The sequence below is a fragment of the Electrophorus electricus genome, chromosome 9 (genome assembly GCF_013358815.1).
Source record: "Electrophorus electricus isolate fEleEle1 chromosome 9, fEleEle1.pri, whole genome shotgun sequence".
Taxonomy (NCBI): domain Eukaryota; kingdom Metazoa; phylum Chordata; class Actinopteri; order Gymnotiformes; family Gymnotidae; genus Electrophorus; species Electrophorus electricus.
Window position 1 is genome coordinate 26,131,502 of NC_049543.1, and position 15,657 is coordinate 26,147,158.

The following is a 15,657-nucleotide window of genomic DNA, read 5'->3' on the forward strand; positions in this document are numbered from 1 at the left end:
CCTGTGTATGTGTGTGAGAGCCTGTGTGTGTCTGTGTGTGTGTGTGAGCGAACCTTTGTGTGTGTCTGTCTCTGTGTGTCTGTGTGAGAGAGAGAGAGAGCCTGTGTGTGTGAGAGCCTGTGTCTGTGTTTGTCTCTGTGTGTATGTGTGTGTGAGACTGTGTGTGTGTCTATGTCTGTCTGTGTGTGTGTGTGTGTGAGCGAGAGAGAGAGAGAGAGAGAGAGAGAGAGAGAGAGAGAGAGAGCCTCTGTATGTGTGTGAGAGCCTTTGTGTCAGCGTTGTCTCTGTGTGTATGTGTGTGTGAGACTGTGTGTGTGTCTATGTCTGTCTGTGTGTGTGTGTGTGTGTGAGAGAGCGAGAGAGAGAGAGAGAGAGAGAGAGGGAGAGAGAGAGAGAGAGAGAGAGAGAGAGAGGGAGAGAGAGAGAGAGAGAGAGAGAGAGAGAGAGAGCCTCTGTGTGTGTGAGAGCCTTTGTGTCAGCGTTGTCTCTGTGTGTATGTGTGTGTTTTGTCCACATCGCATCTCTCACAGCAACATCCAGAGAGAACCTTCCAACACAATTCCCTCCGGCAGGACCCCGTCAGGCCGTGGAGCCAGGCTGCCTGCCGCTACTGGCTTCTCCACCATGCTGTTCCTTTCACTCTAGTTCATCTGGACCGTCGGGCTTTTCCCAAAATGTTCTAAAGCCAACTGCAAACTTTAGCATTCTTGACATTTTTGGCAGATGTTAGTTTGGTGTGTTCCAGGCTTTACAAGATCTTAACTGGGATGGTAGCGATTCGCTCATATACTCACAATCAATATGGCCTGTAGTAAAATATGCAGGTCAGTTGCTAACAGCCAATTGCAGAGTCATGCCAACAATGATAATAAACTTTATTTATATGGCACTTAATAATAATAATAATAATAATAATAATAATAATAATAATAATAATAAACAACTTTATTTATATGGCACGTATAATAATAATAATAATAATAATAATAATAATAATAATAATAATAAACTTTATTTATATGGCACTTATAATAATAATAATAATAATAATAAACTTTATTTATATGGCACTTATAATAATATAATAATAATGATAATAATAATAATAATAATAAACTTTATATGGCACTTAATAATAATAATAATAATAATAATTATTATAATAAACTTTATTTACATGGCACTTATAATAATAATAATAATAATAATAATAATAATAATAATAATAATAAACTTTATTTATATGGCACTTAATTACAAATGCAACAAATCAAAGCAATGACATAAAGGGGATATATTAACAACAGTTACAATGTGCAAGAAAATAAATAGGTAAACATACATTAAAAATATACCAAATAAAATAAAAATAAAGACATTAAAAATGGAAAATAATACACAAATGCTGAAGTAATGAAATATGTTTTAAATTTAAATGCATGATGAAAGAAACCTGATGAATGTTTATTATTCATGTATTCAGGATCTTTGGTGCATGAAAACCAAACACTGCCTGTCTGCTCTTTCAAGTTCTGGAGTTGTGCAGCATGGAGACGACTAGCACTAGAAGACCTTTAGCCTCGATTTGGAACATATTCTATCAGGCACTCATAGATGTATGAAGGGGGGTAAACCAATCACAGGTTTAAAAACTAGCTGTAAAATTTTATAGTCTATTCTAAAGGAAAGAGACAGCCAGTGGAGTGATGCTATGATCTTGTTTTCCCATGCGTGATAATATTCTGGCTGCTGTATTTTGCACAGGTTGTTGATTATTTGTTGTGTTTGCATAATTAGTGCATTACAGTAATGACTGATCCTCAGCACCAGTGACCATGATGTTACAGCTTTGAGTGGTGCCATGTCAGTTAACCGAGAGTTCAGAGAAAACTTCTCAAGAAAGAATCACAGTCATTCCTGTTGAGTTCATGTTACTTTAGGGTTTCATATATAGGTTTTGTCATCTAGTGAAATACATTAGCCAGAGCACATAGGCTGTGGGGACGCTAGGGTGTGGAAATACCTGTCACCTGGACTGGGCTATTTGAAAGCACTTCTTAAGCTTAGCAGAACCTCAAAAAGCACACAGTAGACTCCTGAGGTTTAGTGGACACGCATGAAAAAAGCAAATGAATTGTGCTGTGTGTACACATCTGTGCAGGTGTGCACAGGTCCATTCAGTATAAGCAACTCCCAGTAATTGATCATGTGTGCAACTACCAACATGGTAGCACATATTTCTGCTTTGGTGAATATTTCTATGCATTTGAGATTTAGTGAGATTTAGTGAGTTTTAGTGAACATCATCTGTGCTACAGCTTGCTGTGCGGGATGTGTCACTGATGCAGTAAAAGGTTCCACTGAGAGTTCAACACTGCTGAAGATCTGTGACTGATAATGGAAGTGATTCTGAACATTTAGACTGACTGATACAGTTCTGACTGTCTTACACTGACTGATACAGTTCTGACTTTCCTTTCTGAAGACAGTGTGTCCAAGGTCAGCTGAACCCAGGGAAATGCTCATTATAGTTACTGCAGATTTACACTCCTGGTGTAAACGCTGGAGTGTCATAGAGAAAGGACCAAATGTTACAAAACACAATAAATAATATGCATGAATCTCTGTCTCTCTCTAATCAAATCAAATTAAATTAAATGTGCTTTATTGGCATGACTGGTCAAAACACCTGTGTTGCCAAAACAATACTATATATGTAGACATATTATTAATTATTAATATACAAATGAATACGAATTTTATAGAGGATAGAAAATAAATAAATGTTTAAAAAAATAAAATGTCAACAACACACACAAAAAATGCATAACACCAGCAGGAACCAAAATGAAATACAATAAAGTAAACAACAATAACAGATTCCAAACAGTCTAAATAATTGTCAATGTGTCTGTTACAGTTTTTCTCTGATCTTATGGCAGTTTTGTATCTCTCTCTCTCTCTCTCTCTGTGATTCTCTCTCTGTCTCTCAAATGTGTATTCCTGCAGGATAGAATGACTCAGGCATGCTGTATGCTTGGGTTACTTGCAGAGTAAGAAAAAGTCTTTCCTGCAGCCTGTGTGGGTATCACATATCAGAGCCATTTTTTCTTACCCAATCAGAGTCTCTGGAGCATGGAGGTAGAATAATGTAGCCCTGACATGTGCCTCAGGACAAGATGTGCGTCACATACCCCAAAATCAGCTCTTAGGCTTATAATTAAATTATAAATTATAATTAAACACCACTTCCAGAGGGGTTCAGCAAAGAGTGTTTGAGAGTTTTCAATATTCATAAGCTGCCTTAAGATATAACTACACTTCATCATGAAAACAGTATATGAATTTGTGTTAATGACCTTCCTCAGGAACCAGGAAGTAGTTGGAGCTGACGAATGTAAACAGTAAGCCAGGAAGGACTTCCTTTCTTCTTCCAGTTCACTGGCAAAAACTTCACCCTAAATACAAACATCCACTTCAGTCTATTGTGTTTGTCTGCGTGTGTACTTGGAGCTGTCTCAGAATATCATATAGTTTCAGCATATGTCCAATGTCCAGCTCTACAACATATTAACAGCATTTAATAAGGATGTTAAACATTTGAAATTTGTACTCAGAAAACTAAACTAACTGAAGTGTTGGTTTTCATGACTGGATCATATAGCACTAGCAACTATTCAAATTTAAATCCAAATTTCGATGTATATTAAAGGAATGCGAGGAGGCGAGAGTTACTGAGTGTTATGAATGAACTGTGAGCAGGAGGAGGCTGTCACACCACCATAACACCCTACCAGTACTGGCAATATACGCTTAAATGGCACAGAATAGAATAGTCCTTAACTAGATGTTAGCTGACACAAACACACACATCTGCACATATCCACACTCACACATATACGCACACACACTTTCTAGTTCCTGTTCTCTCAAGGTCATATGTACACTAATAAGACCATTTACAGTACTGCCAAAGCATTTAACATAATCTGCTCTTACACATTATGATTTTATCAAAAATAATTAACGATGGAATTCTCTCCCTCGCTCTGTTTCTTTCTCCCTCTATTCCTCTCTCTCCATCAGGAGCGAGGAAAGATTGGGGTCATATTCAACGTGGGAACAGATGATATTGCTATTGAGGAGAGTGGGGTGGTGGTGAGTGACGGCAAATACCACGTGGTGCGTTTCACGCGGAGCGGAGGCAACGCCACGCTGCAGGTGGACAATCAGCCTGTGATTGAGCGCTTCCCCTCAGGTATGGAGACCCTCCGATAGATGTGTGAGACCTTTAGGAGAGAGTGTGAGAGGGCAGGACACTCAAACGAGCGCAGATCACCCACTCCCAAGACACTCAGACGAGCACAGATCACCCACTCCCAGGCAACATTCACTCTGATCAAGTGAAGTTCCTGCATCTGTACAGAAGTGTACAGTTTATGTAGAAGTCAGAAACACCTCTCTTACAGACACACACACACACAGCAGAAAACACAGCTGTTATAGTTAACCTGTTATGGCAGATAGAGCGTGCTGTTAACACAGGTAACCTGGTAGGGCAGATAGAGTGTGCAACTCCAAGGTTATGGAGATGAATCTCAGGGAGCACGTGTACTGTCATGCTGGTGAATATGCCATATGGTGAATAAGTTGCGTCTGTGACATCCTCTCCATGTAGAAGTAAAGTTTCATCCCTGACTGGGAGACCCTGAAAAAGCTTCAGGACCTGAGAGATCAGTGGGGCCTGACCCTAACCCTGCTCTGACCAGGGTCGGGGCCTGACCCTAACCCTGCTCTGACCAGGGACGGGGCCTGACCCTAACCCTGCTCTGACCAGGGTCGGGGCCTGACCCTAACCCTGCTCTGACCAGGGACGGGGCCTGACCCTAACCCTGCTCTGACCAGGGTCGGGGCCTGACCCTAACCCTGCTCTGACCAGGGTCGGGGCCTGACCCTAACCCTGCTCTGACCAGGGACGGGGCCTGACCCTAACCCTGCTCTGACCAGGGACGGGGCCTGACCCTAACCCTGCTCTGACCAGGGTCGGGGCCTGACCCTAACCCTGCTCTGACCAGGGATGGGGCCTGACCCTAACCCTGCTCTGACCAGGGACGGGGCCTGACCCTAACCCTGCTCTGACCAGGGTCGGGGCCTGACCCTAACCCTGCTCATGCCTTCATTCCGCTCCCTCTCCCTGGCAGTACACGTCGGTGTTTGCTAGTCCCGGGTGTCCACGCCTGGTGTTCAGCTACCTCGTGCTATTAGGTGACAGGCTGTGCTGGTCCTTACCCTCGCAGAGTTAGTGTGAAGGTGAACCCTAACCTTGAGCCGTGCAGCTTACGACAGGAAAGGACATCTAGGAACTCTTGTTATACATGCTGTGTGTGTGTATGTGTGTAAAAGAAAGAGCCAAGCTGTGAAGTTATAAATCATCCTCTCCCACACAAGTATTATAGTATTTGCAAGAAAACAAACATACACCTACCCACACTCACACACACACACACACACACACACACACACACACACACACACACACACTGTAGATTGCCCTGCCCTCTCTCTCTTTCTCACAGACAGCTGATTAAGCTCCACTGAACTATAAGTAAAAGGAAGATATTTCCTGATCTCATGGAAATACACCTGATACAACGTGCCATTCAAACGGATGAGCTGTTATTACCACACCAAACCTGCATGAGCTCTGGGACGGACTGCAGTCCTGAGTAACACTGCAGCGTGAAGATGATGACGCAACAGTGATGTTTATGATGAAGATAGCCAATGAAAAACAGTCGTGTCATGCTTGCTTCCCACTCGTATACTACGTGGTGGTGGTGTGTGTGCGTGTGTGTGTGTGCATGCATGTGTGTGTCTGTCTGTGCTCACATTGTTTGGATATTTAAAGTGAGAAGTACAAAATGGTCTAATTTTTTACATTTTATTTATTTTTCTTTATTTAACCAGGATCATCATAACATAGGAACTACTGATAATGATGTCATGTTCTATTCAGTAGAGCAGGTGTTAGTGTGGATATATTGAACCATTTTAAAGTAAATGCATCAATCAAAACTTGTATATTTACACTTTTCCAAATGAAGAGCCTGAATACAGATACTTATAAATATCTAATGGGCACAGAGTGAGAGAAAGATAGAGGAGACGTAGACAGAGACTGACAGGAACAGAAAGAGAGAGATTAAGAAAGGAGAGAGGGAATTGAGAGAGGGAGAAAGCGCAAGAGACAAATAGGGATGGTAGGAGAGAGATCTCTCTTATCTGGGTCTCTACACACTCCTTCTCTTTGAAGAAGGTTGATCCCCTTATCATCTATCATGGCTGAGCAGCAGAAGTACATATCTCCACGGCAACAGTGCAAGTGTGGTGGCAGGCATGTGGTGGGGTGTGCATTGTGATGTAAAACATGACATTAAGACAGTAGTCAGGTTGGGGAGTGCCTCACGGCTGTATCCACGGCCCTTTACTCTAGCCTGTCACTTCTGGATCTCCTTTTCTGTTGTTCTCATTTGTTGTTTCTGTTGTTGTTTTTGTTGTTCTGCATTGTGATGTCATTCAGTGCTCCTTTTGAATTTCACTGTGGAATGACAGAATCTGCTCCTTACGCGTGTGTGTGTGTGTGTGTGTGTGTGTGTGTGTGTGTGTGTGTGTGTGTGTGTGTTGGGGTGGGGGGTTACACAATTTCTATTCCTAGATAGCTTTGAAGGTTCTGGTGTCTCTCTGTGGAAGACATGTTTGCTATGCACAACTCCAGTGGGAAGAAAGAATGAAGGAATGAGTGGAGGCATGTGTGTGAGAGAGAGAGAGAGAGAGAGAGAGAGAGAGAGAGAGAGAGAGAGAGAGAGAGATACAGACAGACAGATAGGTTAAGATACCCTAATTGAAAACATGAGGAGGGGGAGTGTTCAGAGAGGAGTTCAGACATACTGCGCATGCCCACGACCCAGTTCTCACTCCAGGAATCCTGGGTAAGTGGATAGAACACTTCATCTTAGAGGGGTTCTGAGCACCTCCTTATGGTTGGATTTGGAAATACAGGCTAGGTCTTTTTTTTTCACACTAGACTAATAGCTTGTCATTTTTAAATTATCAAGCAAGGAGCTTCAGTAAAACCTCTTTGAAAATAAAATAAAATGTACAATGTGTCTTTTTTTTGTAAAATATATAAAGAGTACAATAATGCTCAAAGACAAACAGAAAACATTTTTTCAAGGCATGCAGAGGAAGTAACATCCAGGTTGTGAGCTTGCTAGACAGGATCAGCATTTGAATTTGATGATGTGTTATTCCAGCTCCACTGTGATTGTCTTGCTCCTGGGCACTGAGCTGAACTGGTTTCTTGCTGTAGCACTGGGTCACCTTAATAAAGTGAGCCAGATGTTTCTCCTGGGATACAGACGCCATTATTGCTTCTCTCTTTTGCTCTCTTTGCGTTCTTCTTTTTATATTATATTATAATATAATATAAAATATTATATTTCTTTTTATATGTGCTTGTATGTACATACAAGAGCACAAATGTTTTAACTATATGGATTTAATGTAATTGAGCTGGTTAGCAGACAGACAGCAGGGGGCAACATGTAGCTGGAAGTTCTTGATGTTCTGCTGATGAATAATGGCTTAGTTCACAGCTGTTCACGTGCCACTGCATTTAGCTGCTGTCTGAGAGTGCCATAAAAGAGTAATCACACACACAATGCCACAGAGCACAGAATGTTGGCTTTAGTTTTCAATCTTGCACTATTTGTAGTATAGCTATTCATCTAGAACAGTTCGATAAAAAAAATAAAAATAAAAAAAACCAACAACTTATTTTGCATAATTTTCTCCCAGCGGTTGACTCACTCTTGTGATGTGACTCAAGTGGCCCTCACTGGGGGCTATAGCACTACATCGTTTTCTATGGAATTTTTCATACAGAACCACAGACAGCTCACGGACATCTTTGACCTGTCCAGCTTCGTGGACGGTTCCTGGCCTAGGGTCGAGAGACAGAGAGTGCCACTGAAACAAAGGCACAGCCAGTACTCCTACACCTTAGGCACACAGTGGTTTGTTCAGAACTTTTAATGTCAGCCTTGTATGTGCAGTATCCTTCTCGTTGTTGTTTTTTTTAATCATTTCCCTTTTTGTAAGTTAGGGTCAGGGTTAGGGGTGTAGGGTTAGGGTTTAGGCTTAGGGTCAGGGTTTGGAGTTAGGGTTAAGGGTTTAGGTTTAGGGATACTCTATTTAGCCAGAAGCCTCTTTGGCCAAGTCTAATGCATAATAATTTAGAAGAAAACAATGAAGGTTTACGTCGATACTGAATAGTGGCGCACTGATGCCAAAGTAAATTCAATACGTTAATAGAGCCTCATTATGCACAATGCATCACTACAGAAATAAATCTTAATGAACTGCTGCAAATCCAGACTGACCAAATGTGACCTCTCTTATCCATCATATTGCAGTGCTGTAATTAGATTTTACCGAACCTTGTTTAGCTTGTGGCAGATGATGACACAGCGTCATCAGAGGATTTCATGTGTCCGCCATTCTGGGAGACCAGCCGGGGTTTCTGGGTAGAGCCCTATAGAAGGACTTTGATTAGATTGCTTGCAATTGAATTGCAGCACCAATTATAAGTCAGTGACTATGGAATGAATGACTTCATTAAAGAAAAATAGAAGGAGAAGGGGGTGAGAGAAAGAGAGAGAGAGAGAGAGAGAGAGACAAGGAGACTGAGGGGAGGGGGGTGAGAGAAGGAGAGAGAGAGAGAGAGAGAGAGAGAGAGAGAGAGAGAGAGAGAGAGAGAGAGAGAGAGAGGAGAGGAGAGAGTGGGGGGGGGGGGGTGAGTCAGCTCATTAAAGACCTGACAAGTTTGATTCCACAACATCTCCTGCTCTTGCTGACATCAGCGTGCCTTCCAGTACAGGAGGGAGTAGAGAAGGGATTGAGAGAGAGAAAGACGAGACAGGATAGAGAAAGACAAAATGAAAAATGGGGGAAAGAGTGTGAGAGATGGGGACAGTATGAGAGTTTGCAATCAGTACTGGAAATAATTATTTTCTCGTCCACTTTTTTTCTGAGTTAGAAGCAGATCATTACATTTTAGGTGGAAGTTTGAAAGTTGTTTTTTTCATCTGAATCAGTAAACAGCTAAATGTACTGCATTGTAATACTTCATACAATTTAAAAGTTTAAATTGGCTTTACAGGTCACTAAAACCTGTATGATTCCTAATCATACAGCCACACAGTTTCAACCACTATACATATAATCAGATGAGAGTGGGAATATAGTTCTGTAGTGTAGACTGATATGAAATCTGCAAAATTGTAAGTTTGAAATATGTAAGTTTGTTTGAACCTTTGAGGACAGTATTAGAAATTGTGGCTCGCTGTGGGAGAGCCTCTGTTGAGGCTGTGTGTGTGTGTGTGTGTGAGTGTGTGTGTGTGTGTGTGTGTGTCAGAGAGAGAGTCTTCTGGCTTCTGCACTTTTTGTTAAACAGGTTTGGTGTGGTAAAACTGAATAAACATTTTAAATATTTATTTTTGATAAATATATATTAGATTTGCAGAAGAAAGCTTTATTGTTTGTTTAATTTCATAGCAAGAAAATCCACCTGGATTACATTGTCTCCAGCAGGACATCTGTGCTTACTGTCAATAAATTACAAATTAAAAGTTATGATGTCAGAAATATCTTCCTTTCATTGAGGCTGTGTGTTGGCAGTTAGAAATGTATTGTTAATTGTTGTTTATCACTGCTGATTGTTTTTAATATGAGCATTTATTTTTGCTTGTTTATATTTAACATTTCCTGCAATTCTGAACAAGTAAATGCTGAATTTCTAAATCATTTATAAATATTTTTATAACTCACAAGCCCATAAATAAACTACTTAAACACACGGTAACTAAAGCTTTGTTAACTTTCTAACCAACAAAACTATTTAACAAAAGACAACACAGTCTTTCAGAATGTCTTTACACCAACCTAAAGCTGATTTTAAAGTTCATAACCTGCTAAATGTTTATGCCCTTTTTCTAACATTTGACCTCTAACCATTTAACCTTTGAATCTTGCAATTGTCACATGTTGAATTTGTTTTTGTTTTTGTTTTCTCCAAATTCTCTAAAGGGAGCTTTGATAATGAGCGCCTGGCTATAGCCAGACAAAGAATCCCGTACAGACTCGGTCGGGTAGTAGACGAGTGGCTACTCGACAAAGGTAATAAACAACATTAATCCCACCTAACAAATGAATCGTCTAAGTGACTTAACAACATCTCTTGAAGAGGGGCAGACCCGTCGAATCTTTATAGACACTAAAGTCCTATTGGACAGTTGATAACAGACTAGAGAAGGGCAAGAAAATTACACATTTGAATGCCCAGTATGGTAATGTATGCTAATATGGCAATTAATTAATTATCCATCACTTGTAAAGAAGTGTTTTATTGGCAAAGGAAATCAATCATGTTAAAGTTTAATTCTAGATAATGTTTTGTTATGTGTAAGACTATTCATTGCCTGCTCATGAAAACTCTGCATCCTGAACATTAAGCGGTTTCATAAATAGAAAACAACCTTTTGACACCTTGATGTGGGACTGCACCTCTCTTGAGTATTAACCCTACCAATAACCTCCACATAACCTTCTCTAACCTCCGTGCAACAGCCAATCCATAACCTCTGCCATCTGATGACACTCACTGTGCATTCCTGTCTACTTCCTGTACTTGGCTTTTGTGATTTTTTTTTTCTTTTCTATTCGTTTTAATTATAGATGTTTAAGGCAAATGACTATTTGGCAGAATATTAATCCTAATTTACAACATTTCAAGCGATCGAATTATTAAGATCTTAAGCACAAGCATCTTTAAAAGTTAAAGGGACTGAATTTGAATAATGATCTATTATTTATTGTGACTGAGCATTCAAATTGATTCTTTAACCCTTTGAGTGACGGATGCCCAGCCCTCCTGTCCTGTATTCCCTTTTGTTTGTCAGAGATGAACTTTGAATCTCGCTTTCCTTCAGGCGTAGCTAATGTTTGCCTTTAACAGCAGTGGCAGCAGTGAGTACTATAAACTCCACCCTCTCTACCTCCGCCCTCTCTACCTCATCCCCATCTGTAAACTTCACCTCCCAACTCCACTCTCTCTATCTCCACCCTCTCTAGCTCCACCCTCTCTAGCTCCACCCTCTCTATCTCCACCCTATCTAGCTCCACCCTCTCTATCTCCGCCCTCTCTACCTCATCCCCATCTGTAAACTTCACCTCCCAACTCCACTCTCTCTATCTCCACCCTCTCCACCTTAATCCTCTCTAACTCATCTCATCTTTAAACTCCACCCTTCACCTCCACCCTCTCTACCTCAAACCTCTCTACCTCATCTGTAGAACTATGCATGGTATTTGCCAGAGAAATTAAAACTAACATCTGAAGACACAATTAGTATATAAAGTGTTAAATGTTCCTTTTTCCAATCACTAAGACACTAAAAATCGCGTTCATTTGTCATAAATGCTGGACTAGGACATATAAAGGAATTTGACAAATGCTAAATTGATATTTATATTATTTTAATGGAACTATCCTATTATATTTGGAAATAATTATCCTATTTTAACCACTGTGTGTGAGGTATATAAAATAAAAATGAGATTTATACTTCACTTTAATTGCTCTATAATAACAAATCTATCTGAAATATAACAAATCAGTTAACTGAAGAGGGGGAGGAATTTGTTTTAATTCATATTTAAATTTCTGCTCACATAAACCTTTGTAATATTCATTTGTATATACACTAAATATAGGAAGAAAGGAAGAATGGTCATGTTACATGAGCTAGTAACACTAGTTTAACCTCAGCCTAGAATCAGAGGACAGCTGATACAGAGCCATGGAGGCAAGAGAACGTGAGAAAGGGAGAGACTTTTATTTTTCTTCCCACTCAAAGGGTTAAAGCCTGAAGCCACAAGCTTAAAGCAGACAGGAGAAAGGAGACCTCCGCCTAAGCAGACGAGTTCATCTCAGCCAGTCTAAACACTGAGGGCATCCGTTCCTCGAAACCAACCCTCAAGCCAGCAAACTGTTCAGCATCACACTGTAAATGCTGTGTTTGATGGGTTGGATGGCGTATGGCTTTAACTAAAGGAGAAGCTCTCAGTAATAAACTGATTTCTAAATAAACATAATTACTGTGCATAATTCAGAATAATCAAACAATTAGTTTCTAGTGCAGAACACATCTAACCAGGCCACCACTAATCAGATCTCAGTTGTGAACATCGTCTGCATTGAGTAGTCCCCACTCCACCCCTTTCTTCCAACAAACTGCAAACTCAGAGGGTTAAAACCTGACACAGCTTGTGGGAAAAAGCAAGAAAACAAAACATTTTCAATAAATCAGTCCCTAATTTTTATATATTATTGGATCACTAAATGTTCCTCGCCACTTTATGAAAAATCTTATTGCAACAATAAGGTCCCTTTAACATTTACTGTTACACTTCTGATTTAGATCCGTAATGGTGTTTTCTGCGGTGTTTTATGACTTTGCTGTTATCTGTGTGACCAGGGCAAATATCTGTGACTGCAATTTTTTGTGATATGTATACTGAATGAAGCCTGTACATTTAATCTGAAATTTACCTGCATCTGTAATTCTCCGTATATAAATGTGTAACCTCAGTGGTGGTCTAGACTGCATATCTCCCGTACAGCATGTGGGTGTAAACACACAGGGCTCAGACTGCACTTCCCAGCTCTGCAGGTAGAGGGCAGCACCTGTGTCCTGTGGCCTCTTCCTCGTCCTTCCTCTAAGGTTCTCCAACCCCCAGCCCTAGACACCACACCTCCTCACTCTCAGAGACTGAGTGAGAACATTTCAAACTTAGTAAAGCCATGGAGCTATAAATGTCAGCAGTTATAGCAAGTGGGAAGGAAATCCCTTAAGTTTACAACAGCTGGATTCCAGTAAAAGCCAGTCGCTCATGTCTCACGCTGTCCATGTCCGCCGAGCCCTGAAGCTGTCACCCCTACTGCCCACCCATCACCCTGAACCACTTCGCCTCCCTCCTCTGTGTGGATATCTTCTACTCTCTCTCTTTATCCTTTTCTCTTTTCTTCTGTTTGGGGTCCCCTTTCCCCCTGTTCTCACCAAGTCTCCTCCTACAGCAGTTCAGTCCATGCTTCTAACTCCTTCTAATTTCAATCATGGAAAGACAGAGAAGAGACAAAGAGAGGGAGACAGTGAGAGAGAGAGAGAGAAGCAGAGAGGGAGAGAGAGAGAGAGAGAGAGAGAGAGAGAGAGAGAGAAGCAGAGAGGGAGAGAAGAGGAGAGAAAGCGAAAGAAAGCAAAAAGGCCTTGAAACATGGTACTTTTGTAAATTTCAGACTCTGGGACAGAGTGAGAGGGAACAGAGAGAGAGTGAGGAACAGAGAGAGTGAGAGAACAGAGAGAGTGAGAGAGAGAGTGAGCGAGAGAGAGAGAGAGAGAGAGAGAGAGAGAGAGAGTGAGAGAACAGAGAGGGAATAGAGAGAGAGTGAGAGAACAGAGAGAGTGAGAGAACAGAGAGAGTAAGGGAACAGAGAGAGTGAGAGAACAGAGAGAGTGAGGAACAGAGAGAGTGAGGAACAGAGAGAGTGAGGAACAGAGAGAGTGAGAGAGCAGAGAGAGTGAGGAACAGAGAGTGAGAGAGCAGAGAGAGTGAGGAACAGAGAGAGTGAGAGAACAGAGAGAGTGAGAGAGAGAGAGAGAGAGAGAGAGAACAGAGAGAGTGAGAGTTAGGAACAGTTAATTGTAGTTATTACAGTTAGTTATGTACTTATATATGTGCACTTCTAGGTATCAGCACTGATGCCTGTATTCTACAGTTTTCTAGATCATTGGTATGTTGGACTCTGACCTGCTGTACTGTACTAGGATGTGTTCTATGCGGAAATGATAAAGCACTTTTGAAGTCTGCTAAATGCCATAAATGTAAATGTAGTTAGGAACAATTATTGTAGTTGTTACAGTTAGTTAGGAACAGTTATTTCTGATCTCTGTGGATGATGATGATGAATTGAGGGTTAAGGGCCTTGCTCAAGGGCCCAACAGTGGCAACTTGGCAGTGGTGGAGCTTGAACCAGCACCCTTCCAATTACAACTCAAGTACCTTAACCACTGAGCTACCACTATTATTTTCTAATAATCTTGTGTATTTTAAATGTGAATTTTGAAATCATGAATGATAATTTCCTTATCTGTTAATAGATAAATATGTTAATAGTTAAATGTTTAATAAAAAGTCTGAAAAAGTAAGGCCCTGGTGGAAGATGGACAGTAATTAACAGATGACTGTGACATTTTCTTAAAAAACTAGTTGTTAAAGACTAGTTTGATACATTAAGAATAAGGAATTTGCGAGTTTATGAGTTAACCTTGAAGGCCGAGTTTGAGTTAACTTTGAAGGCTGAGATTATGAGTTAACCTTGAAGGCTGATTTTTGAGAAAAGCCTGTCTTTGTCATATACAAAGACCAACTCCACGACCATTAAGATGGGAACATGGCTACGGCCAGAGAGAGAGGCTTCATCTCGTCTGTTCCAGGATTCCATAGATTAAACATAGATGCTCAGATTTTGGTCAGTAATGACTTCAGTTAGTGCTTTAGATGACAAAGCTGATCTTATATTTAGTAATCTTTGTTTCAGATTCGAGTAGTTGGTGGTATTAGCATAGTCTAGTTTGACATTAATTAAGGTTTTAACACATATTATACGATCTATTTTTCTACTTCAGTAGGGTGAAACCTATGTGACGTCTCAGCACAGCCCGTAGACAGTTGGTTTATCCTGATGGGCTGTCTGGCCTCACCTCTGGTTAGTCGGTTTATCCTGATGGGCTGTCTGGCCTCACCTCTGGTTAGTCGGTTTAGCCTGATGGGCTGTCTGGCCTCACCTCTGGTTAGTCGGTTTATCCTGATGGGCTGTCTGGCCTCACCTCTGGTTAGTCGGTTTAGCCTGATGGGCTGTCTGGCCTCACCTCTGGTTAGTCGGTTTAGCCTGATGGGTTGTCTGGCCTCAGCTCTGGTTAGTCAGTTCCCATTAACTGTCACTACTACTGCACTGTCACTAAAAAACCTAGCAGCTATGCTAGGAGAAATGAGAGCAGAACCCTCCCATGAGCAGTGGGTGGGCACACAGTCTACCAGTCTGTCCCTGACCATCACCGTGTGTCAGTCTGACCACCACTATGTGCAAGTCTGTCGCTGAATCCCACTGTGTGCCAGTCATGCCAGTCTGAGAGTTAGGGGTTAGGGGTTAGGGGTTAGGATAAACCATATGCATTGTCTATACACTAATTTAGTGTATATAACAGATTTACGCTGTCACATACACTAATGCACACATACACGGACAGACTAGAATCAGTGTACTGTGATTTCCAGAAATAAAGCTGTTAAGTATATAAGAAGCTCAGTCAGCATTAATTAAATAGGGGTGTGTTGGTTATATAGTCTCCTGCTGTCTTTATGGCATTGAGCTCAAACCGTGGAACCACACTGAGCACTTTGTCCAAGCTTGACCACCAGGGGAGCTGACTAGCACAGAGAACTGAACACACACACACACACACACACACACAAATATTA

At 41.0% G+C, this 15,657-nt stretch overlaps 1 protein-coding gene across 1 annotated transcript in view; it reads left to right on the forward strand.

The window, feature by feature from the left end:
* LOC113589578 (neurexin-2-like) overlaps positions 1-15,657 on the forward strand; it is a 590,991-nt gene that overhangs the window by 557,184 nt on the left and 18,150 nt on the right. Inside the window, 1 exon segment of the mRNA XM_035530023.1 lies at positions 4,087-4,258. Within this exon segment, the coding sequence (XP_035385916.1) occupies positions 4,087-4,258 (172 nt within the window).